General features: G+C 38.0%; 1 protein-coding gene, 1 long non-coding RNA gene and 1 other non-coding gene across 3 annotated transcripts; 2 read left to right on the top strand and 1 right to left on the bottom strand.

Moving 5' to 3' along the window:
* Nucleotides 1-470: 470 nt before the first annotated feature.
* LOC145626919 (uncharacterized) lies at nucleotides 471-4,195 on the top strand. Its single transcript, XR_014111178.1, has 5 exons — nucleotides 471-588; nucleotides 959-1,113; nucleotides 1,241-1,298; nucleotides 1,421-1,530; nucleotides 3,936-4,195. It is a non-coding gene; the product is annotated as an uncharacterized LOC145626919 (long non-coding RNA).
* Nucleotides 4,196-9,254: 5,059 nt separating this feature from the next.
* Nucleotides 9,255-9,361, bottom strand: LOC145629676 (small nucleolar RNA R71). Its single transcript, XR_014111833.1, has one exon. It is a non-coding gene; the product is annotated as a small nucleolar RNA R71 (small nucleolar RNA).
* A 13,155-nt stretch (nucleotides 9,362-22,516) lies between these two features.
* LOC145627846 (uncharacterized) lies at nucleotides 22,517-23,911 on the top strand. The gene has a single exon (XM_081680190.1). The coding sequence runs from the start codon at nucleotides 22,517-22,519 to the stop codon at nucleotides 23,909-23,911; it is 1,395 nt and encodes a 464-aa protein (XP_081536316.1).
* The last annotated feature ends 3,078 nt before the right edge of the window (nucleotides 23,912-26,989 follow it).

Raw genomic sequence — 26,989 nt, 5'->3', positions numbered from 1 at the left:
TACCCTAATATTCAGTTGCATAAAATATTTTTGCGACTGAAAAAAGACGGTTAGTCACAAATTTTGCAACTAATTTTGCACCGGTTGCTACGCCGTCGCTAATTTGCGACTACTATAATAATCCGTCGCAAAAAATATATTTGCGACTGTCAAAAACGAGTAGTCGTAAATTTTGCGACTCATTTTGCAGTAGTTGCAATGTTGTCGCTAAATTGCAACGCTCTTATAATTTTTGCGACTATAAATTATAGTTGCTGGAGATAATGATTTTCTAACTTTTTAATTTAAAATTTACAACTAATATTGCAACTAAATCGGTAGTCATTACCATTATTTTATAAATTTAATTAAAAAAAAACAAATCCCTTTTTTTTTTTTTTGGGGGGGGGGGGGGGAACAAATCCCTTAATATGATTAGGAGTTGCCAACAAAACAATCACTAACTTAATCGCTTACTCGTCCAAAAAAAAAAAAATAAATAATAAAAGCCTTAATTAATTTTTTCATCAATAGTTCTATAAAGTACATAAACCACATATTATAGTCGCTCTTCATCTGCCTCCGCTGCGCCCCCACGCCTCCTCCAAGGTAAGTTCAAATGCTTGACGTCCCTTCTATCTTTCGTTGAGCAAATCCGAGCAGAATCGAGCTAATCTGAGCCTAATTCGAGTAGGGGGTGGTGCATGTGGGTGATGGTGTTTGATGGATGGATTATTTTAAATATTCGACCATGGAATTCTAGGTTTTTAGGTAAGAATTTAGATCTAATTTTCGAGCAAAAATCGAACCAAAACCCCCAAAAATCCCCACATTTTCGAGCAAAATTTGAGGAATTTCGCCAATTACTTGTATATTAATTTTTTAAATTAGGTAATTACTTGTATTTTAATTACTTGTAAGAATTTAGATCTAGTTTTATCTTTTTCAAATTTCACATCTAATTACTTGAATTGGACAGGGGAGCAGCGGGTTTGCGCGGGTGGTGGTGCGTGTTGGCAGGCGGTGGTGCGTGTGGGTGTTGGCAGCAGCGCTAGTTTGGTGGTGAACAGACTATTGTAAGTGAATTGGACTCCTAGTGATAGTGAATGTGAAGAATTAGACTGGGAAGAAGAGGTTAGTTTTGAACATAAGAAGCTTTTTCCATCAGAAAATTATTTACTCGTATGTTTTATTGTTGTTCCTTTGCTATTTTGCCACTTTTTTTTTTTGGATTTAATCTTTATAATTCTTTTGGCTACAGCATATTAGGTGACATCCAATGATACTGGTGTTTGTATTCAACCACGGCTACAACCATTGTGCGATCAAATTAAACACTCTCTGTATTTATTGTTTTAACTCTATGATTTTCATTTCCATATTTTTTTTGTCTTTATATTAATATTATGAGGCTGATCTACTGAAAAATGGAATCTAACAGAGGGAACAAGAGTTTGAAGGAATGAGGAATCAAATCAAGGAATACACATCATAGAGGTAGAGGAGCGTAACCTTGCAATCAGGGAATAAGAAGCAAATGCCACCTTGAAGGTATGAATTCTTAGATATAATTTGAAATAGTTGCTTGATATTGGTGATAGGAAGTCTTTATGGTATTCCCCTGTAGTTGTGGGGTTTAAATGTTGAAGTCTTATTCGTATTTCATTAGAACATCAGTTGGATGAGGATTTTTCGGTTTGTTTGACTTATTCGATGTCTTATGTTGCTTTATCCAGGCTGCTTTTTTCCTACTAGTGGTAATACTAATAGTTCATGTGTTAGAAATTATTTTAACATATGATGATGGTGTTGAATATATTACAGTGGTTTTTGAGTGAGTTTCCTAAGAAGCTAAGGTTAGTTGATTGTTGTTTGTAGGACTCAGCTAGAGTGTGATTTTTGTGACCGACTAATCATGTAATGTGTGGAGATAACCTAAAAGATGGTGATTTTTCCTACTAGTGAAAATTTGAGACATTTTCTTGTATTCATTTCTCTTAAACTAGGGAAGCTATATGTTTGAATACTAGCTTTGAGTCTCTAATTCTCTATGGAAAGCATGGCCTGGTTGAGTCTTTAATTCTCTGTGAAAAGCATTTCATATTAGATTTCAATTTCCTATGTCCTAAGACAATTAGATCACTGACCTTTTACAAGTGCATCCATTAACTGTCATTTTTTTTTCTAAACTTTAAGCCAAAACCTATAACGAAACCCACCTGTGCTCGATTGATGCACCTCATTTGATCTGTTGTTAGTCTGTTGTTATGTTAATCTCTTGGTTGTATAATCTGTATGTTAATATTTTATGTTTTTCTAGCAAGTTTTATCTGGATGACAGAATCCTATCACCGGAATCAGGTTTTCAAGCATGAGTAATCAAATATTCTAGATGCAACAGAGGCACTCTTTAGTGTCAAATTCTATGTCAATCTTGTTGAAAATTTGTTCATTTTTTTGACACTTATCTTTACACCTGTTTCGGATGAGTTGAGTTTAACCTTGTTTGTTCAAAGCTATTCTTGTGGTGTGGTGCTTTTTAGAGCTGAATCAAAGTTATTTTTGTGATTTTTTGAATGCTTGATATAGTTGTAGCCCCTGTAGGTTTGTGTTTTGTTTTCTTAGATTATATAATATACTTCCTCCGTTAACTATTATTTGCAACAAAGAGGGTGTTTGCGGACTCCTAGGCAAAATTTGTTTGTGAGAGTAAAATGGAGAGAGAAAAAGTTGGGAGCATGTGATGAGGAGAGAGATAGAGAGAAATGATTACCTAAAAAGGAAAAAAAAACATTTGTTGCACATAATAGTTAGCATTCATTTATAGTATATGTTGCAAATAATCGTTAACGGAGGTAGTATATATATTATATATATATATATATATATATATATATATACAGAGTCTCTGAACTATATTTGTGCGTATCTGCTGGTATAGACATCATTTAGCTGTTCATGTAATGAACTAGACTATAACTCAACAGAAAATAAGACAACACGCAGTGAAGATGCAAACTTTAAAGAAATAAGAAACTGAGGAAAAGGGATGGGTTTCATTCTAGCATAAACGATTATTACAAGGGTGACTTTTAAGTCACAAATCTCATTAGTTACTGAATTACACAAAAAATTCACTACTAATCCCATTGCTCCTCCTCCCCTTTTTATATGTACAATGTTGACAAATGATCCCAACTACTCCCCTGTCAGCAGCGTTTTTGGATTAAAATTTTGGAATAAATCAGGTGTTTGGCATTATGCTCTGTTATTATACATTACTTATAGGGTCTATGAATTATCCTTTATTTTGTAATGAACTGCTACTACTTTCACTCGATTTCTCACAACTTAAGCAAGAGAAAAATAAGTCAGAAAGAACAGTAAAGAAAATGAGGGAAGTTGGGCTGCTTTTTGTAAAATAAATCAGCTAGAACATTAAAGAATACAGTTAGTTAATTACCACATAATACCTAACAAAACCAATCCCTCCTCCTTTTTATATGTCCCCTTTTTTTATGTTTGTTTTTTTGTAGTGCTAACAACTTCTTCAGATATGAGAGCACTCATTATGTTGATGTGGGCAATAATGAAATTGAATTGATGGGTGAAAAGACTCATCAAGTCATGGTATGAGTATACTTATATATTTTGCTAAGATTACAAAAAAAAATATATGGTAGTTAATGTTTTTAGATTATTTATTTGTTTGTGTGATTGAGTTGGAGGATGAGGGAATTAATCAAATGATTAACGTGGTATGGCATAATGTGAATTAAAACAGGTTTTGAAGCGATACCCTATTGGAGGGAATTGTTTGATTTACAAAGGAGAATATGCCAAAAAATTCTAATATTTGTTTACAATAATTATTTTATTATAAGTGTTGTTATTTGTTTTAGTATTTTAAGTTTTAACAATTCAGACCATAACTACTAATACATATCTTAATGCAGGGACAATATATGGATAAACTTGAGGAATATAAAAAGGAGTTGAGATAAACCCCGACAAAGTCTACTTGAAGGTTGTAGGTGGGCAAAAGAATAGAAAAGTTTATGGTTTAGGGAGTGTTTCACAAATTTACTACAAGAACGATCCTACTTCTCACCTTACTGCATAATGTATATCATCATTAGTTCTTATTTGTCATGTTAGAGTTGATATTTGAAACAATTAGTGTTATGGTTGCTAATATTGTTTTTTAATACATTGATACAAAGTTGATGATGATATTTTGGATATTTGAATAAAATTAGAACTTTGGTTATTTGAATATATATGTAGGTACTTTTTTTTTTTAATTGAAATTTGGCCGTCACTAAATTAAGGTCTCCAAATATTAATAGTCAGTCGCAAAAATTTAGCGACGATAGATTTCTTATGGAGACTAATTGGTATGTTGCAATAATTGGACTCAGTAGTCGCTAGTTTGTTGCAAAAAACTAGTTATGGTAGTCACAAAAATTAGTTGCTAATTCGTCCCGAAACAATTTAGTCTCTATAGTCGCAAAAGTTTGGCCTCTAGTTGCAAATCCATCGCAAAGAAATTAGTCTCTATAGTCGCAAAAGTTGTCTCTTAGTCGCAAAATTTGGTCTTGTAGTTGCTAATCCGTCGCAAAAAGAATTTTAAAACATTAGTTTCCATAGTCGCTAATCCGTCGCTAATATTTTACGACGGACAATAATTTAGTTGCTAAAATTTAAAAGTTAGTCACTAAATGACAGTTGCAAAGTCGTTGCAAAATTTGTGACTGTTCAAAAATTAGTCGCAAAAATGGATTTGCGACGAGGTCTTTGCCAACTAACCAAAGTAGTTGCTAATCCGTCGCAAATCTATTTTTGCGACGGATTTGCGACTACTTTAGCCGTCGCTAATACCCCTTTTTCTTGTAGTGTGTCGCCGCACTCTGCAGTGCAGTGCCAGACGACAGAGTTGTCGCTCGGCGTTGCACAGCAGCGTGTGGTGCTACAACCCAAATCGTGGCGCCATTAATGGAGCATTAATCTGGGACTGCTTTCAGTATTTTTACTCTACGGGACATGCCTAAATTCGTACTAAGTCAATTCCGATTAAATTATTAGACTTTAATTACTCTAATTAATTAATTAATTAATTAGAAAAAGTCCTTTTAGTCATTAATTAGTTTATTATAGTTTTAAAAACAAGTCAAACAAACGGTTAGGAAAAACACATAGAATGTGCACGACAAATAATGCACAATTAATCAAGTAGGCACAATATGATGCAATGAGTTTGCAACCTAACCATGACTCTAGTTCTCTAAAGTTTGGGATATGGGTTAATCAAATAGGGTCCATGGTTATTTGTCCGGATGCACCGCGCGGAAGCCTTACCTTTTGAAGGGTTGGCGCGAGTGGATGGGACACCGCGAGTTAAAAACTCGCTTCCATGGTTTGGTGAATTCAACATTCTCCGATGTACCCTTTGTTGCACAGAGCGTTCAATCAGGTAGATGAAGCATGAATTCCCAGAGGGTTATGCCCCTATGTAGAACACATATGAGTTTCATAAAAGTGAGAAAAAATCAATCAGGAAGTAGAATCGAGCAAACAGTGCTAAAACTGGTCAAAATTAGAACTGATATTTTTGGCTCGGTATTGGAAGAACTTGGCGCCGGCGAACAGAGGCCGTCGCCGCAATATAGCTCTGTCGCCTGGGGACAGAGTCATATCGTCGGCGACATACTCTGTTTTCTAGACGCCAGTTCCTACTTGCCTCAGCAGCTTTCTGTGTTTGATAAAATTTTCCAGTTTTTCGCAGCATTATTTCGATCCTAGTTGTGAAAGATATTCCTCAAATTTCCTATGTGTAAAAATCCTATGTTTTAACTTATTACGGATGGTCTTTCCAATGAGATTTTTTTATGCATATGACAATAATGTTAATTAAAATAAATTTTAGGAATTGAAATAGAATTCCTCCCCAGTGGAGTCGCAAAAAGTTGTAGGGAATATTTCAAGCATTACCCCAAACTTGAACCCCACTGTGATCATACACTAAAACATGGTGGCGTCCAAAGGGAAGGAAGCTAGAGCAAAAGAGTCGCCAACAAGTTTTAGGAACTTGTAAACCGTTCACAGGGTAAAGGTTACACCCCTTAACGATCCATGAGATCGTTAGCTCCAATAGGTTTGGAACCATGACTGGAAGTTCGGGGATGAAGGTACAAATCCAACCTAAAAGAGATTGAACCTGCCCTAATTATAGGCATCTACTTTATTTTGATCGTATTCATGTGCACTTTCTGACTAACATGCAATCAACAGGTTTACCCTAAACCTGTTTAATCTATGTTGGTTGAATTTAATGCACAAATAAATCTATTATTGGCGATCACTTGAATTATAATCATATTAACCATAAAAAAGATTATTAATTATCTTATTAAGCGTGATTACAAGTACCAATTCCCTTAAAACATACATAAAAGGTGTGATCAAGCAATAACATAAAATATATCAAGCAACATAATAATAATAATAATAATAATAATAAAAATAATAATAATAATAATAATAATAATAATAATAATAATAATAATAATAATAATAATAATAATAATAATAATAATAATAATAATAATAATAATAATAATAATAATAATAATAATAATAATAATAATAATAATAATAATAATAATAATAATAATAATAATAATAATAATAATAATAATAATAATAATAATAATAATAATAATAATAATAATAATAATAATAATAATAATAATAATAATAATAATAATAATAATAATAATAATAATAATAATAATAATAATAATAATAATAATAATAATAATAATAATAGCAAGATCCTAGGCATGATACTAACAAGATTAATAACAAACCCTGGCATGTCACTAAACACCAAAGATCAAATATATAGCCCTAACATGATACTAATATGATATTAAGAAAGAGAATAGGAAGGCATCATAGAAATCATAATAAGCATATTTGATATTATAACCTTTACCCTAAACATGATACTAGGAATCATTGTTGTCATGCACTCATGCTAAACATCAAACATCCTAACATGATACTAGGAATCAAAATAGGAACCTAGACATGATTTCTATATCATAATAACAATAAATCAATTAAAGCACTTACTTGGATGTGATGTGTCTATTTTATATAATATTTTACCCCCGTCCCTTGGTCATAATTAGTAGTGTTTTTGGCTCTTTAGAGCCACTTTTATTACTAATTGGTGTTTTATAGTGTTTTCGTAGATCTGGTTGACTTTTGCAGGGATTTGCACTTTTGGAGCATTTTCCCGATTTATTATGGAGCAATTACAAGCATTGGAGAAGCACGACCAGATTCTATAGCCCAGGGCCGGTTAGAGCCATCGAACCGGTGATTAAGGGCTCGGTATATGTGATACCGGGGCATTTGGACTGAGTATTCAAGACCCGAAGAGCAAATCCAAATTGGCCCGAAGAATTGGGCCCAATCGTAGTCCAAATAGTGGCCCAAGAGAGCCACCCGGCCAAAGAGGCTGGCGCCCGGAGGCGTGCTCGGCCGGGCGAGGGAAGCAAAGGTTGACGCCCGAAGACGCGCCCGGCTGGGCGCGAGATTCATACCTGATAGAGAAAAGGCGCGCCTGATCGGGCGGTGCCTCGCCCGTTCGGGTGCGTGTTATTGTTAGGAGTTAATTATTCGACGTTTAAGTTTGTTTTAGTTTAGGATTCTTACGGACTATAAATACTTCTCCGTAAAACGAGTTTAGCACCTTTTTTTTTACTCTTCCTTAATTATTTCTTAGATTTTCTCTCTCTACTTAGGTTTTAGATTAGTTTTCTCTGTCATACACTTTGTTCTTAACTTGATTCTTAATTCCATATTTATTTTGGTAACGATTTCTCTTCTCTTAATCTTAGTTGTTTATTTTATTCTTTTGCTCATGTCATGCTTTATTACTTTGATTAGTTTAGTTTTTATTATGTGTGAGTAGTTCTATTTTTAGGGTTTATGGGGATCCATAAATAATATGAAGGGGTAATTTATTGTTGTTAATTGTCAATGCTAGATTGATTTCCTATTGATTGAATTAATGCTCTGTGACTAGATTTGCGCAGATCTTTTACGCATGAGTTTGACAATATTGATTCGAGATTCGACAGATGAGAATTAATGTTTAGGTCTAGTTTCAATAGGCAGGTTAATTTATAAATGGTTAAGTCGAGATTCGAAATATGAGATTTAATACCGGTAAATTAATTGTGTGATTGTAATACGTAGCGAAAGCCCTTTATGATCTGATTAATGTATGCATTGATGATTGATTATTATGTTTTACCCTGGAATATTATTTATTGGTTAACCTATGCCCTAGATCCTTTTATATATTGTCTTCTCCTTATTATTAATCTCCGTAGTTTAGTTTATTATCCAAATTTACATATTGGTTACTTTATAATTTAGATGACTTTAATTAATTAGGAATAGAAAGACTTGTTTCTCTGTGGATTCGACCCTAATTCCCTATCTACATTAGTTAGAGGATTTAGGAATTACTTTTGATTAGGGGATATGACTTTACCCTGTCAAAATTTGGCGCCGTTGCCGGGGAAACGGTTTTATTTTTGTTTGTGACTATTTTTGTAGTCTAGGTTATTTCTTTTTGTCTCAGAGAACGTTAGTTCTTTGAGGCAAGTCTCATATTTACTTGTAGTTTTTTGTTTATGCCCAGGTGTTCCAGATCAGGGTACGTCCCATTCGATCATGAGATCGAACGATCCTTCCATAGACAGAAGAGTCTTTACAAGCAAATTCAGGCGGATTCTGGTGATAATAATAATAATCACCGAGATCCTCCAACTGGTTCTAGCGATTCAGAGGTATCATCAAATCCAGAATCAGAGATGACGACTCCAAAGAAGCTTAGTGATTACTCACAACCAAACCTTACAGATTTTCCACACCTCACTCCCACTCCGGCTCTTGATGGGGTACAATTTGAGATTAAACCTCAATTTATAACGATGATAGAGAGGAAGTAATTTAGTGGAGCTAAGGGTGAAGACCCGAACCTTCACATTGCAGACTATTGTTAGTATTGTAATACCATCAGGCAAGTCGGGGTCAAACAAGACCAAATCAGGGAGATTCTCTTTCCTTTCTCTGTAACTGGAAAAGCCAAATTATGGTTTAATGGTTTAAATAGAACTACACTTGGTATAACTGACTGGGAAACTCTTGTTTTGAATTTTTATAACAAGTATTATCCTGCAGAGAGAACAGCCGTATTACGGAGTGCAATTCAGAACTTTACCCAAGAAGCCGATGATACTTTATATGAGGCTTGGGAGAGGTTCAAGGACCTACAAAGTGAATGCCCCCACCATAATTTGGCACAATGGCAGTTAATCCAAACCTTTTACAATGGCATTGGAAATTCATCTAGAATAGTTTTAGATTATGCAGCTAGTGGGAGGTTTATGAATCTTAATGTTGATGATGCAGGTCAGGTTATTGAAGATATGGCAATACATAATTCCCAATATGGGAATCCTAGAGGCTTTGCTAACAAGGGGAAGCATAGTGTTGACTCTGTATCCTTTTTGCAAGCTCAATTAACTTCTATCTGCCAGAAATTAGATAATCTTAGCACTGCTAATATAGATAATGTTTTTGCAATTAATAATAATGCTAATGAGGCTTTTTGTGAAAATTGTGGAATCTTAGGTTATTGGGAACAAGATTGTAGGAGTTCCGTGGAGCAAGTTAATGCCTTTCAAGCTTATAGGCAGAATAACCCATACTCCAACACCTACAATCCTGGGTACCGGAATCATCCGTACCTTTCCTACCGAAGTACTAATGTTCAAAATCCACCACCACAAGAACCACAGGCGCCACAACAACAACAGCAGAAATATTACCACCCCAATGCTGGCCAAAAGAACCAACCACAACAACCCTCCTCGTCTTCCGACCCTGCTTTGGTAGAAATTAGAGCGATGTTGGTTAATATGCAGAAGCACAGGGAGAGTAGAGATGCACAAATTGATTCAATTCTAGCACACAATAAAATTGTAGATAATCAAATTGCGCAACAGAGAGCTCAGCCAGCACAGCCGACCAGGCCTACGGATCAAGCCTATGCAATTACTCTAAGGAGTGGTTCAAACTATGAAGGGCCCCCTATGCCCAGAGTTGATGAACCTGTTTTAATAAATAATGCTAATCTTGATTCCGTTAGACCAGACAATGTACCTAATAGCCCTGCAGAGCTAAAGCATAGTACTAATATATCCGATTCTACATTGCAGGGTACAACCCTAGAAAAGGTGGCCACTCCAGATAAGAGCAATAATGCTCCAAAGCCAATTATCAAACTTCCATTCCCCAATCGTCAATTGAAAGCAAATTTAGATAAGCAGTTTGGTAAGTTCCTGGGGATGGTAAAAGATTTGAAGGTAACAGTTCCCTTCACTGAATTAATCACACAAATTCCTGCATATGCAAAATTTATGAAAGAAATATTGACAAGAAAAAGGTCTATTAGTGAGGTAGAGACAGTAGCTTTCACTGCAGAGTGTAGTGCCGTACTTCAAAATAAATCTCCACCTAAATTAAAAGATCCGGGTAGCTTCTCTATCCCTTGTCATATTGGCAATCTAATGATTGATAATGCATTGTGTGATTTGGGTGCTAGCGTTATTGTTATACCATTATCTGTGTGTTCCAAACTAAATATGGGTAAATTAAAAGCTACTAACATTATTCTACAAATGGCCGACCGTTCTTTCAAATACCCCTTAGGTGTTTTAGAGGATGTTCCCGTTAGAGTAGGTAAATTTTATATACCTATTGATTTTGTTGTTCTTGATATGGCTGAGGATATGCAAACCCCAATCATTTTGGGTAGACCATTCCTCAACACTGCAAGAGTAATCATAGATGTGAGAAGTGGCAAATTAACACTATCAGTAGGGGACGATAAAATTATTTTTAATCTTAATAATAATCCTAAAAGCCCCATGACAGAGGAGAAGTGCTGTAGTATTAATGTGGTTCAAAGTTATTCTAACAAGCCCCAAGCTCTTGCAAAAGATCCCTTGGAGGCGGTATCTTGTGTTGCATCCCTTTCAGATGAGATAGAAAAATGGCAGAAGGAAGTTGATGCAATAGAAAGAGCCCTCTACACTGTCGGTCTTGGTTTTGAGGACAAAAAGGTGAAATCAATCAAGCAAGTTGTGGAAATTGAGCCTATAATAAGTGGTCCGCCAGATCGAGTTGCAAGTGCTACATGCAATGACAATTTGAAGCAACCCTCGATGAAAGAGGAATCTTTAGTGCGTAGCATTGAAGAACCTCCAATCCAAGTCAAGGAGGATCAACCAGAAAAGGTGAATTGGCGTCCCATAGGGTATGTCAGGAAGCCGCGTCGTGCGCTAAACATTGCTCGACCGGGTGAGAAACCACCCGACCAAGCGTTAGGCCAAGGGTCCTAGTTATTGTATTGGTAAGAAGGTCGTGCGGGACCTTGATAAACCAGCACTTTGCTGGAGGCAACTCTTATTTTAATGCTTTTTAGACTAGTTTTTTCTTTCTTTTTCTCATGAGAGGAGAGATAAGAGAATTTCAAAGAGTTTTATGAGTTTCTGTACAGGTTTGAAGGAAAAGAGTTAGCCAAAAATTGAAGAAAAGAAGAAACTAAGAAAATCGTCCAATTAGCCTCGGGCCCGATCAAGCAAAGCTCGCCTGACCGGGCGCGAGAGCTGTGTAAAAAAATCGAGTGTTTTCGCTCGACCGGGCACGAAACTCGTAGTATACAGATATCTTCGATAGCCCGATCGGCGAATCTCGCTCGACCGGGCGCGAGAAGAGATGAAAATTTAAACACCAGATCGCCCGATCGGGCGAAGGGCGCCCGACCGGGCGCGAGAGTAGACGAAATTGGGCACTTAGATCGCCCGATCGGGCGAGTGCCGCCCGACCGGGCGCGAGAGCATAACAGAATAAAAAAAATCAGATCGCCCGATCGGGCGAACGCCTGCCTGACCGGGCGCGACGCACATCCGGGGTTAATTCCCTTTCTTTTTCTTCTTTCTTTTCTCATTCTTATTCTCTTTCCTACATAACTTTCTCTCTCTAAAAACTTAAAACCTCTACCTTCTCTCTAAGTTTTCTCCTTCATTCCTCAACCAAATCCAAATATTTTTGCATATTATTAATCCTCTCTTCATCCTCTACATTTCTATATCAAAATTTTCGAATTCCATTCAAATTAATTTTCAAACCCATTTTTACCATGGCTTCAAAGAGGGCTCAATCTATTTTCGGTAGGAGCTCTAGCTCGAGGGAGGAGTACGACCCGGATTTACAACTCCCGTACTGGCCAACGATCCGTATTGCTAGCCAGGAGTAAAAGGAGCGGCTAGAACACCTAGTCGGGCGCGAGGTAATTTCTTCACGGTGGTTACACCGCCCTACTTTAGAATCGTATGGTTTGTTTGATTTTGTTAAACGATTTTTAAATGACATAGAATGAGAAAATTCGTTGATATGCATTATCCTACATACTGTGAATTAACTTGTTAATTCTTGTCTTCTTTGAAAGTTGTAAATAGTAGAAATGGACCGAATTTATTTTTTAGGTTGAACAATAGAAATATTAGTTTAACTTATGTGGAATTTTGTAAATTGTTTGAATTGAATTCTAAATTACCATACCAATGACATGTTGAATATAAAATGGGTGACATTTATTATGCTCTGACTGGTTTGCCTACTCCCGACCCCAACATGCTAGTACCAAACCTATTCATCACCCTGTCCCAAAAATCTGGCAAAGATTTGCGGGTTTGTGTTTTCTAGGTAGGAACGAGCCCCATAACGCCCAAACCAATGAATTAGTTGTTATAGGACACTATGTGTTTGGGTTTGGGAAACTGAACATGGGTAGGTACATTATCCACCATTTGAGTAGACATGCCACAACCAGTACCCAGTCTCGCACCCTCATTCGTACAGGAGGCCTTATCACTAGAATAGCAGTGAAAAAGGCCGGTTTTGTTGAGGGTGGACCCCACTAACTGACCAACTGTGGACCGGATACCTATATGACTGCTAGGTATTTTGAGGAGTTGGGGTGGGTACGACTGGATAGCGAGCAGACACCCCACTGGTGTATTAGGACTGGGACCGAGCAGCCTTTGCCCATCTTTCCCTTACCTAGTCCCGACTTGACCGCCTTTCCCCCCGTAAACTATCCTACACGTATGACCTTTTAGTTGCCAACTCTAGGGGGCAAGCACCACCAGTACCACCACCAGTTTCACCACCCCAGCCTTAGCCCGAGGTGACATTTTCTCCACCTCGCATGTCTCACTCCGTCCCCCATGTCGACTCTGACCCAGTTTGGGACCTTCAGAGTATAGGTCAGGCTTTAGGCCGTATCGAGCATTCTCACACTGACCTTAGGAGGATGGTAGGCTCCATAGACCAGAGGTTAGGGTACCTGGAGAGGAACCAGGGTAGAGCTCTCTAACCTATGTACGATGATTATGCTCGTCGGGGCAACATTCCCGACGATGCTATTTACCCTGACTGGTTTCAGCCTCCACCCCAGGGATACGATAGGGATCCCACTGCCCATGGCATTTATACTGACTATTATGCCTTCCATGGGTACGGCCAGGACATTCCTTTCGGGGGACCGGCGGGGGGGAGTTTTCATGCTGATTATTTTGGTGGTAGCTCTTCTGGTGCAGGTGGTGCAGGTGGTAGTGGAGGTGCAGGGTTCAACTCTATGGATGAGGATGATCAGGACTAGCTATGCTGGGCTAGTTCCCGAGCCAATGAGGACATTGTTTGATTCTGGCTTGGGGGAGATTTTGGATTTGGTATCTTTCTTTTTCTCTTTTCTTTTGTTTTGGTGTGTTTTCTTAGTTTAGATTTATTGCTTTCTAGGTTAGTTTTATTGCTTTCCTTTATGAAAAAAATACAAAAAAATTGAATAATAAAAAATTCCAAAAATACGTTCCAATGAATTATAAATCATGCTTCCCTGTGCCCCTTACTTGAGAAAATTATTTTGATTCTTGGTATATGATGATAAGCATTGTGGATTTGTTGATCATGATTTGATGTTTGATTGCCTTGAAACCTTAACATGAGTCAATTTTGCCCAACTACTTGTGAATATAGTGCTTGACTAGTTTATTTGGTTAGGAATGGGTGTTAGTTCCTGGTATGTCAATGAATTTGAGTATTAGTTTGCAACTATAAGTAGTGTTTGTATGACTCATTATTATGCACATTGTGGAGGACGAAGGCGTTCATTCTTTTAGGTTGCCTTTATATGATTGTAGATACATTTGTTTCCTTCTTGCTACCCATGTTGTTGCCTTGACTTTTTGTTGTTTATTAGCCACATTACAAGCCTACTTTGCCCCATTGGTTACTAGTCCCAAGCTTGGCTTGGGGGAGCTATTAGTGAGTGAGGTGAGGGAGTTTGTAGTGTGCTTGTTATTTGCACAATTTGGGTGGGATTTGAGAAGTTGTTTTGTTTTTGATCATGTTTATTTTTGATGAGTTTGAAAGTTATATCTTCTTGAAAAAATAAAGTATGATGTTATGAAAAAAAAGAGAAGTTCAAGAAAAAGAAAAAAAAATGAAAAAAAAAAGTGAACTTCAAAGAAAAAAAACAAAGAGAAAAAAATGTTCAATGTTCGAATGTTCTAGTTGGAGGTTAATCAAAAGGAAAAAAAATAAGAGCTTCTATGAAAAATTCAAGTTTGGAAAATAAAGTTTGTTTATTCACTCCACTTCTTCATTATTATATCTTATGAGTGAAATTGTAAGTGTTGGGATTGTTTATATTGTTTGGAGGATATTTGGTGGATGTTAGAGTTGGTTATGTAGGAGATGTTGATCATTATTTATCTTGATCATGGGTTTACTAGGATTTTCTCCTTTAAGCATATCATGGGTTTACTAGGATTTGCTCCTTTAAGCATAGCTTTTCTTTCACTTGTTCCCAAATGATTCCTACCCTTTACCCTAGCCTTACATTACAAGCTTTAAAGACCTTCCGACCTTTGTGCATAGAGTTGTATGAATGTGAAAGTGTTGTTTATCAATGCAAGTTATGATTTGACATATTTCGAGTCGACTAGTAGGTTGAGCGTTCATTGTTTTAAACACATGAGAGTGTGAGTTGGGAGGGCATTGTTCACATAAAGGGGCTGGTTGGAGAGCGATCGAGTACATCTTTTACTCACCACATAAATGAGAGTAGAGTGTGTGAGCACTAGTCTTGAATTCTATATGCTCATGTGGTTTGCTCTACTTGACAATTGTTAGGGAAGAAAGGTAATTGGATGGATTTGATTGGTTGATTTTGAAGCATGTTTATTTAATTTGCCTTGAATTGTTTGTGCTTGATTTTTACTTTTTAGGGTGAAGCATATTTATTTATTCATTGATGAGATCTTTCCTTAAGGACAAGCAAAGGTTTGGCTTGGGGGAGTTTGATGTGTCTATTTTATATAATATTTTACCCCCGTCCCTTGGTCATAATTAGTAGTGTTTTTGGCTCTTTAGAACCACTTTTATTACTAATTGGTGTTTTCTAGTGTTTTCGTAGATTTGGTTGACTTTTGCAGGGATTTGCACTTTTGGAGCATTTTCCCGATTTATTATGGATCAATTACGAGCATTGGAGAAGCACGACCAGATTCTATAGCCCAGGGCCAGTTAGAGCCATCGAACCGGTGATTAAAGGCTCGGTATGTATGATACCAGGGCATTTGGACCGAGTATTCAAGACCCGAAGAGTTAATCCAGATTGGCTCGAAGAATTGGGCCCAATCGAAGTCCAAATAGTGGCCCAAGAGAGCCGCCCGGCCAAAGAGGCTGGCGCCCGGAGGCGCGCCCGGCCGGGTGAGGGAAGCAAAGGCTGACGCCCGAAGACGCGCCCGGCTGGGCGCGAGATTCATACCTGATAGAGAAAAGGCGCGCCCGATCGGGCGGTGCCTCGCCCGTTCGGGCGCGTGTTATTGTTAGGAGTTAATTATTCGACGTTTAAGTTTGTTTTAGTTTAGGATTCTTACGGAGTATAAATACTTCTCCGTAAAACGAGTTTAGCACCTTTTTTTTAATCTTCCTTAATTATTTCTTAGATTTTCTCTCTCTACTTAGCTTTTAGATTAGTTTTCTCTCTCATACACTTTGTTCTTAACTTGATTCTTGATTCCAGATTTATTTTGGTAACGATTTCTCTTCTCTTAATCTTAGTTGTTTATTTTATTCTTTTGATCACGTCTTGCTTTATTACTTTTATTAGTTTAGTTTTTATTATGTGTGAGTAGTTCTATTTCTAGGGTTTATGGGGATCCTAAATAATATGAAGGGGTAATTTATTATTGTTAATTGTCAATGCTAGATTGATTTCCTATTGATTGAATTAATGCTCTGTGACTAGATTTGCGCAGATATTTTATGCATGAGTTTGACAATATTGATTCGAGATTCGACAGATGAGAATTAATGTTTAGGTCTAGTTTCAATAGGCAGGTTAATTTATAAATGGTTAAGTCGAGATTCGAAAGATGAGATTTAATACCGGTAAACTAATTGTGTGATTGTAATACGTAGCGAAAGCCCTTTATGATCTGATTAATGTATGCATTGATGATTGATTATTATGTTTTACCCTGGAATATTATTTATTGGTGAACCTATGCCCTAGATCCTTTTATATATTGTCTTCTCCTTATTCTTAATCTGCGTAGTTTAGTTTATTATCCAAATTTACATATTGGTTACTTTATAATTTAGATTACTTTAATTAATTAGGAATAGAAAGACTCGTTTCTCTGTGGATTCGACCCTACTTCCCTATCTACATTAGTTAGAGGATTTAGGAATTACTTTTGATTAGGGGATATGACTTTACCCTGTCAGTATGCCTCGTATCTCTTTCTAATAACAAAATACACGCGTTAGTAACTTCAAGGAAAATAACAAACAAAACAATTAAATTAAATAATTGAAAGAGTGATTTGGAACCAAACACTCAGAAATTAAACCTTTCACGTCTAGGGCGAAGGCAACTTCGAACTTGGCTAGGTGTGTCTAGATCTTGTGAATGCGGAATTTTGTTTGTGAAAAGGCTAGTTTAGAAAAGAGAGAGAGAGAGTATATCAAGAATTTCTTGATGAGAGTTGGTGATTAAAACAGAGGTTTTAGGAGGCTATTTATAAAGAAAATCAGCCGGATATGATAAAAAACGAATCAGAGTTTCGAAAAGAATAAAACACAACGCTGTCGCCAAACACGCGCTTGTCACCAGACGCCAGGTCTGTCGCCAGGCGACAGACGTGTCGTATGGCGCTGCTATCAGTTTTCCAAGCGTTTTGTTATTTTGATAAAATATAAGCGTATGAGAGGGTAAAATTGTAATTTCCTTAAAACACTTCTTTTATTCTAATTAAAACTCTTAAAAGTCAATTTATCAATGTTAATCAAATTAGGATTCAAAAGAACCATCTAGAAGATTCTAGAAGACTATAATCAATTCTAATCGCATTAGGAATGATAAACCATAATAGGCCCTCCTCTAGATCATTGGGCCGCATATAAAGATCAAATCGGGCCTAGTTTAGTAATTTGGCCATAACTTCCTCATTATTTATCGGAATTGGGCTTATAATATATCGTTGGAAAGCTCTTTTCGAACTCAACCCAACTACACCATTATTGGACCCTTGACATGGACCAAAATAAACTGGATTGGCTGTTTTCATAAAATAGGTTTTCAAAAACAGAGAGAAAGAAAAGAAATAAAAACTAACCGCAACACTATACTTTCCACACTTTCACTTCATTAGATTATGATTTGACGTGAAAGGTACTCATCACCGGGTTTGGTTTTGGGGAGACACAAATGGGTGTCTACACCATGACTTTGAGCTTTTGTTAGTTTATTATGTAAGCATTCTTGACTCATGGTTTAGACAAACATGCCATTCAAATAAATTTGCAACTATTGCTCATTGCTTTGAATGTGAGTCTTTCCGTGTGTAAACGGATCAATTGCTGATTATGGAACACAATAACCATTTATTTGTTTTAGCCTTAGCTTAAAGGTCTTTAAACAAAGCATACAACCTTACAACTGATGTAGCACCACTTGCGTAATACTCCGTATTTTCATACGTATTTTCCTAATTAATTAATTAATTATTTTCTAAAAAGGTATTTTAGTAATTCAACTTACTATTTAAATCTTGGAGCCAAAATGATATTTGAATTTTGGCGCAAAAGTATTTTAAAAACAAATTATTATTTTGGATAAGATTTATTATCCATTTATTTTATTTTAAAAACCGAATTATTTATATATTTCGGATATTTTAATTCAAGCAAAAGCTATATTTTATTATTATTTTAATATGGTCCGAAAATCTCATTTAATGGACTAATAATTTCGAATTTCCTAGTGTGCAAATCTGATTTTATTAGTTAAATTATTTGGTGAATAATTGGTATTTTATTAATTAATTATTTTATAGAATAAATATTATTTACACAATTATTTTTAATTCCTTAAAACTAGAAAAATAATTTCCTAAATACTAAAGAGGAGGGCCGAAAATATGAGCTTAGGAAAGCTCAAAGATTTCGGCCACCCCAAGTGGATTCTAGGAAAATTGTTTTGGTAATTTGTATTTTTAATTATCTTCTTAAAATTTCCTATTTTCCTAAATTCTATTTCTCCATATTTTTAAGATCTAAACCTCATATTTTCTTGCCATTCATTCTTCTTAATTATTCCCCAAGTAATTCAAATTTCCTTAATATTTTTCATGACATACATACCTTTCATATTCAATTATACACAATCTCTTCAATATTAAAACTTTCCTTAAATCTTTACTCAGTTCTCCAAGTAATCCCTTAAACCCTACTTACCATATTTCTTCCTACATTTTCCTACCCTAATTCTTTCATGAGCTAGCCTATAAATACCCCTTCATACCTCTCACATTCTTCACACCAGTTCTCTTCTTTTCTTCTCCTCAATTTTACACAAATTATCCTATTTATCTTTGAAGCCAATTTTTGGGCACTTCTGGTCAGTTTTGGGTATTGACGTTTCACAGAAAATTGTTCCTCTAAAAAAATCCGTGAGGTTAGGCTCAAGAATTACCCAATTCGAAGTTGTAACGAAGGAGTTATAGCCTCTGCAAGTTCTGCCTTCTTTTTATAACGCAAATCAAATTCTTCTTTCTCCTTGGTTTCTTATCTTTCTTCTCCTTTACTCTTATTCAATTATTATTATTAATATCAATAATATACTGATATTGCAATGCTCACTTTCTCTCTCTAGGAAATAGAGAGCTTTTCCTCTCTAGCTTTTAACTAGAGAAGCTTCTGTTAATAGTCTTTTCTTGACTATTCCTTCTTAATTTTCTTTCAAACACCCTCCTTCTTACTTCTCCCTTCTATCTCCTCACTTCTCATGCCTCTCCAAGAGGGTTTTCAGTGCCTTAATAGGATGGGTATTGGTATCCTTAGGCTACCAGAAGACAACCCAGAGGATGTGGATAAATACAACTTAGTAGTTGTAGCTAAGGTGCTGGATGTAAGGGAGTTCTCTAAGATTCAGCTATAAAACTGGATGGATAATGTGTGGAAAACTAACAAAGCTATCATAGTGCAGAAGGTAAGCAATTCCAAGTCTATGTTCTTTTTCTTCTGTACTACCTGGGAAGATCGAGACAATTTAGTTGATATGGGATCAGCTGCCTATAAAGGAGCGCTAGTTGTTTTCAAGGAATGGATCATGGGATCTAAAGTTGAGGAGTTGGACTTTTCCGCATCAGCATTATGGATAAGAGTTGAGGGACTCCCAAAAGAGGAGTGTCAAATTCCAGTTGCTAGACGAATCCTTGGAAAAATAGGTAGAATAATCAGGTTCGATCATGCCTCAAGTGATGATCGGCCCCATAGCATTATACGAGCAAAAGTGGAAATCCCTTCACAGAAAGCTCTAATCCCTGGGTTCTTCTATGAGTATTCGGCGGTGAAGGCTTTTTAGGTCTTTCTCCGGTATGAAGGGGTCTTCACCTTTTGTAATGGGTGTGGCATGATAGGTCACAGGCAGCCAGGATGTAGAACACCCCTTATCTTGCAAAAAGAGAGGTTCGGTACATAATAAGAGGATTATGCGGCCCTAGGCACGATATGCTGCTTACCAGATCACCAACCCCTATGTTCTCTAAGAAAGTAATGGGGCTGCAGGACATAGAGAGATTTAGAACAACAAGAGTAAACTTGAGAATCCTTCCCCACCCAGCCCTGCTTCGCACTCAACAGAGTATACTCCACCAAACAACCAAAATGACAGTGATGATCAAGGGGATCTGAGTTCAGGAAGTTCTGAGTCCAATGATTAGAGTGACAATGACATGGAACAGGGTGACCCTGCAAATTCATCCTCTGATGGAAATTCGGATGGTCAGGATGCGCCACACAACAGTAATGGGAATGGGAATGGAACCACTCAACAGGCAACACAGACACCAGCTAGTACTGTTCGTTTGGTGAATCAGACGGAAGAACTTAGCCAGTTGGGTGTATCCCAACTAAGCTTGTAAAGCAAAGTTCCTCTTTTTGTTCGAAGGGGAGTGTCTGATATACATTCCATTATAATCCCCTCCATGCAAAGACGTGGCAGCATTCTAGATGGTTGGGATAAAATTAGAGTTTAGAGAAAAGCTGATGTTCCAGCAGGGAAGTAGTATGCTAGAAATTGGTGCCTGCAATCGGAACCTTATACTACGTCCATCTCGAAGGAACGCTACAAAAGAAGGAAATTGGACCATGAGACTGAGCCCCCGAGCCTTTTGGAGGTTTCTGTAAATTGTGAAGCAAAAGCAAAGGTGAGCAAGAGGAAATCACCATCAGGAGCAGACATTCAAAATAACTTCTCACAGGAGAAACGCTGTAAACACCTTCTCTTGGATGGCAGCGATGTGTTGCTGGACAAATTGGAAGGAAATGGAGAAAGATTGGAGATGCTACAAAATACAAGTGCAACCTCTGGTGGCCGGGAAACCAGCAAGAATAGGGAGGAGTTAGCTACTCAAGGTAATCCTATTTCCTCAACCACTTTCTCAGATCATTTATGTTTGTCTGCTCCCGAAAGTCATTTGACTAAGCCTAGAAGTTTGACTCCCCTAATCAGTCAAACAAAGCTAGGAAAATTTTTAGATGGGATAAATGTGCACTCTCCAGTAGTAGCAGTTTGCGAACCTCGAGCCTCAAAAAATCCTTTCAAATCTGGGAGGGAGATTCCCACCTGGGCACTGCGGGAGTTAATGTCAACTACCTGTTTGCTCCCCCCTCTTTTGGGTGCCCCAACCACCTGTAATTATGATAATTCCCTTCCTATCTTCATTTTAAACTCTTCTCATTCCTTTACATTCTTTCCTTATTTAATAAACCCCCCACCTTTCACGGAAAGTCATTCATTTTTTAATCCCCACCACTTGTCCTCCTCCATACCTTTTCAACCTATAACTCCACTTCCAATAATGGAAATGTTCCAATTATCGGGCCCCAACAATGGAAATGAAAGTGACGAAGCTTTTTTCCCCACTTTTTTGGAAACCGACCGTATCATCCCTATCATTGACCCTCCCAGTGACCCTTTTAAACCAAAGTCAACCCATATTGCTATCTGGATAGCTCAGCTAGAGCTCTCTTTTCCGCGTGCTACAAAAACACCTACAGCCTTGCTGGAGGGCTTCTCAGCAATGCAACCATCTGAAACTCACCTGAAACAAGAAGATTTAACCCCGACTTCCCACCTTTGGCCCAAGTTGAAAGGGGTGGCATGTGACCCGAATAGCTCAGGATACTCCCGATCTGAGTCGGAGAGTGCCTCGGTTGAAATAGGGGAGCTGAAAACCCCCCCAAATTCACCCATGTCACCGGCCTCGGTGAACTCGTTTGCTACTGCGCCGTCCTCGCTTTCATTTGGGTCCTTTGACTCTATCATGAATTTAAGACTTTTAGAACTAAAAAATGAGATGAATTCGGAAATGGAAGTGGAGCCTGAGTTTTACTCGCACGAAGAAAAGAAGAAGCTGTATAAAAAGAGGAAGGGAATGCGAAGGGTGAACAATAGGCCTCAGCAAAAGAAGTGGCATGCTAAGGGCATGACATAAGTGACTGAAGGAAGGGGAGGAGTGGCTGTTCAGCTCAAGAGGGCAAGAATGGAGGCAAGCGAGGACTGCCAAGGGGAGAAGAAAATAAAGGCTCAACTCGTGGATAAGGGTAAGGGGAAATGGAGGTTTGGTCCAGACAAGGGAGAGGACGTGGAGGCTTTAGATGAAGGGAGAGGAACCTGGAGGTTTGGTTTGAACTCAGAGGATGACCTCTGGGAGAAGTTTTTGGATGCCGAAAGCAAGAACGACAATTCAACGCTGATCAAGGTGCTGAAGCTGAAGGGCGCGGCTGGCCCGGGACAGCCTCGACAGGAAAAATGAAGGCTCTTAGCTGGAACTGCAAGGGGCTGTGTGATCGCACTTCCCCAATTTTCCCGTTCTTATTTACGTTATCGGCTAGGTTTAATGTAGGTTTTATGTTTTTAGCAGAAACTAAGTGTAGGGTTGATAGCTTAGAACCCCTCTTCTCAAGAAAGGGTTTCCTTGGGTGTACGGGGTCTAACTCGGAAAATGGTGGGGGTGGTTTGTTTTTGTGTTGGTCCTACCGGGTTAACGTAGAAGTAGTAGTTTCTAACTGGAATGTAATCCTGTGTAAAGTTTTATCAATTAACGGATCGACTTGCTTTTATGCGTTTGTGTATGGTAGTCCTTATCTTGTTGAGAGAGAGATGGTCTGGAATAACATCCTTTCTCTTCTCCTACCTATTACTGATCCACTGGTATTGGTTGGTGACTTCAACCAAGTCGAGCTTTCCTCCCAAAAACTTGGAGGAAATCCATGCATCCCAGGACTAGCAAACTTCTTGAGTTGGAAGACAGAGTTGGGCCTATCACCAATACCAGCCAAAGGGGTCCAATTTACCTGGACCAATAATAGGGCTTCTAACCCAATATATGAAACTCTAGATAGGGCCTATGCGAATAATGGGTGGAGGCTGGCCCATCCAGATGCCCTAACATGGAACTTACCAATTTTCTTCTCGGATCATGGCCCAATCATCCTGGATCCGGATCCAAGAAAAGAGAAAAAATGGAGCCCATATAGGATGGATGCATGGTGTCTAAACATGAAGGAGACCCATAAGATAGTGGAACAGGCCTGGGCAACGGATATAGTGGGCTCTCAAATGTTCAAAGCCCAACGGAAAATTAAGGCTTGCCTAAACGCTCTAAGAAGTTGGTGTATCAGTCACAAAGCTGAAGTTGGATTGAACTGGAAAGAGGTCCAATCAGAACTGGAAGAGGCCCAATCCAAAAATGAGTTACTGGGATCACAAGAGATTGAGAAAAGAGCCTTAGCGGAGGAGGCTATGGAGAAAAAATGGTGGTACTGGAGACAGAGAGCGAAGTCAAAATGGGATGCTTTCGGAGACCAATCCTCAAGTTTTTTCTACAAGAGTGTAAAGGAGAGAATGTCAAAAATGGAAATCAGAGCACTCCAAGACGATCAAGGGGAATGGATAGTGGACCGAAGCCAAATAAGAGCAGAGTTTCATAGCCGCTTTAATAGTTTGTATGCTGGGGGCCCATTGCAAAGCCCAGTAGACAACCAGGAGACCCATGAGTGGTTAAAGGAACTACCTAAAATATCCCAAAGCCAGGCCCAAGGGCTGGTAAGACCATTTTTTGAGGAGGAAATTCAAGAGGCTGCTTTTGCGCCTCATCCTCTAAAGGCACCATGCCCAGATGGTGCCCCCCCGTTGTTTTTCTAGGAGAACTGGAAGACTATTAAGCATGAGGTGATAATGGGTGTCTAATCCTTCTTCAAGCACGGACATATGCTTAAGGAAACAAACCGTACTTTTATTGCACCTATCCCAAAAGTGAAGAATCCAACAAAAGTCATCGAATTTTGGCCTATCAGCTTGTGCAACTCATTTTATAAAATAATCTCTAAGTGCTTGGTTAATAGGCTAAAACCCATCTTGAGTTCACTTATTAGGGAATTCCAAAATGCGTTTGTACCTAATAGAAGTATGGTGGATAACTGTTTTATTGCCCATGAATTGCTGACCTCGGTAAAAAAGAGAATGAAAGGAGGCAGATTTGAAGCAATTTTAAAGGTGGATCTCAGCAAAGAATATGATAGAGCACGATGGGATTTCTTAATCATGATCCTTAAAAGTATGAAATTCCCAAGTGAATGGATAAATTGGACAGAACAATGCATCAAATCAGTGAGCTATGCAATCTTAGTCAATGAAGAGGCAACCAATCTCATCTTCCCAAGGGTTGTCCTGCGTTAAGGAGACCCCCTATCTCCTTACTTATTCATCCTTTTAATGGAAAGCCTCTCTAGGCAAATGCTGGCTCTGGAAAGGAATAAATGCATCCAAGGGATAAAGGTGGCTAGATCAGCACCCTCGATCTCACACCTCTTTTTGCAGACGATGCTCTCTTCTACTTCAGGTAACTCCTACAGCAATAAGGACAATGAAAGATACACTAGAAAGGTTTTGCAGACTGTCAGGTTAAGCTGTAAATTTTCAAAAATCTGCTATCATTTTTAGCCCCAACACTCCGGCAAGGTTTTCAAGAATATTAAGGCAGCCTTTGGGAGTCAAAAGTACTAAGGAACTTGGTACATATCTAGGGTGCCCAATGGATGTAGATGGAAGATCATCAATGAGACTCAGGAAAGTGCAAGAAAAGATCATGTCAAGGATCAATTCTTGGAAGTTTGCCAACTTATCGATGGCCGGGAAAGTAATTCTGATCAACGGAGTTCTAATTGCAGCGATTCAACATATCTTCTCGATGTACTGGTGTCCTCGTGGATGTGAGGAAAGCATAATGTCAATCCTTTTGAGGTTCTTATGGTCAAATAGGAACCAAGGAAAACCTGTGTATTGGGTGAATAAGGATACATTATGTAGCCATAAGAATGTTGGGGGACTAGGTTTGAAAATATAAGGTGGGTAAATAGAGCCTTGTTGATGAGACAAAGTTGGAGGCTGTACACTCACCCAGAAATTTTTGCGAGCAGGATCTTTGCTAAGAAGTATGGGGATGACCCCATTAGCTTGGGATACCGAGGGAGGGTACCTAAACTTGGTTCGTGGGCAGCAAGAAGCCTAGTTAAAGCTACTTTAGAGTTGAAAGCTGGGCTTGGTCGAGTCATTGGAGATGGAAGTTCCACGCACATAACCCAGGATGCCTGGGTAAAGGGAAAGTTACTTCAACCAAAGCTAAACTTCTATGGGATGGGTATCAATACAGTTTCGGACTTAATGACGAATGAAAGGAGCTGGAATGCTGCTCTTATTTGGAATGTGTTTGAACAGGAGGATGCAAGAGATATTCTTTCTATTTGCATCCCTGAGCAAGGGAAGGACAGATTCTAGTGGATGCCAGAGGAGAATGGAACCTATAGATTTAAGTCCAGGTATTGGTGGCAAGACCACAAGCTTCAAACAGATGGGGCGGGAAGCTTCTGGAAGGATCTTCGGAGAATCAAAACATGGCCAAAATGCATCTTTCTGGCATGGAAAATAATGCACAATAGAGTAGCAACCAGAGATAACTTGAGGAAAAGGGGCATGCTAGTCTAGCAGACCTGTGTTCTGTGTGGAAGAGAGGATGAAACGGCGTGCCATCTATTTCGAGACTGCTCTATTATCCAACGAATCTGGAAGGCTTGTGCCCTGGGTTTGAAAACAGTAGAAAATAAAGATGTCCCTCTAAACAAGTGGATGCTAGACCTTATACAATATGCAGGGAAAATGGATGGAAAAGAGCAACTGATTCAACAACACTTATTAGCTGTCTTATGGGCAATCTGGACCCATAGAAATGATGTAATCTTTAACAATGTGAGTGTCAGTCCTTTAACAATTTTGGAACTGGTGCAGGTATACATTAGAAGATGGGGACATGCGAAAAGAATCCAAAAGAAGGAGCAGCAAATGCAAAAGAGGTGCAACAACATTGCCACCAATGTGCCCCAAATTTTCCAGTTAGGAAAAGCTAGAACACAGCTTACTAGAGCTATTCTAGTGGATGCAGCTTGGAAGAAACAAAGGAAGAAAGATAAGCCAGGTTGGGTAGCTGCGGTAGCATGGATTGAAGGTAAAACAGGAGGACAAGGCACGGGGATATCTAGGAAAATTTTTGCTTCTAGCCCTAGGCAATCAGAGGCTTACGCAGTTTGGTGGGCTTTAAAAGACCAAGAGGCAAAATGCAAAAATGGCATCATAAAAAGTGATTGTGTAGGGGTGATTAAGGCTCTCCAGAACCCAGAGAAGGCTCCGATAGACATCCAAAACATAGTAAAGGACATAATACATGCTTGCAGGAAGTTTGACCTTGTAATATGCATCAAAGTTCAGCGAGAGATGGTCCAGGTGGCTCACCTAATGGCTACTGCAGAAAGGAGGGCTTAGGACTAGTTTTCTTACTGTTTTGTAACCATTGTATAAAAAAAAAAGGGAGATTAATATTAAATTATTATGAGTAGTTTTAATTATATAAAATCCGATTTTAATGATGTTTATGTGGAATTAATTTAAAAGGTTCATGTACATATAGTTGGGAGGGTTTAATTTAATTGTTTGTGATTATTTGATAACCTTATATTAATTAAGGTTATATTTATTTGTAGGGTGTTTTTGATCAAGCTACTTGAGAGTTCTTTTGAAGTGATTTTTGGCTAAGCAAGAATCAAGGTACATTAGGTGGCTAGATATCGTGAAAGTGATCGATTTGAATAAACATGTTTGAATGATTTATGTTGCTTGAATTAAATTGACTTGAATTATGGTTTATGAAATAAAAGTATGTTTAAGAGATTG

This window comes from Chenopodium album, chromosome 4 (assembly GCF_948465745.1).
Source record: "Chenopodium album chromosome 4, dcCheAlbu1.1, whole genome shotgun sequence".
NCBI lineage: Eukaryota > Viridiplantae > Streptophyta > Magnoliopsida > Caryophyllales > Amaranthaceae > Chenopodium > Chenopodium album.
This window is presented reverse-complemented; position numbering and strand designations above follow the sequence as displayed.

What these genes read in the sequence shown, in the direction of transcription:
- LOC145627846 (XM_081680190.1), top strand. Translation starts at nt 22,517, where the DNA reads ATGAAGGCTCTTAGCTGGAACTGCAAGGGGCTGTGTGATCGCACTTCC.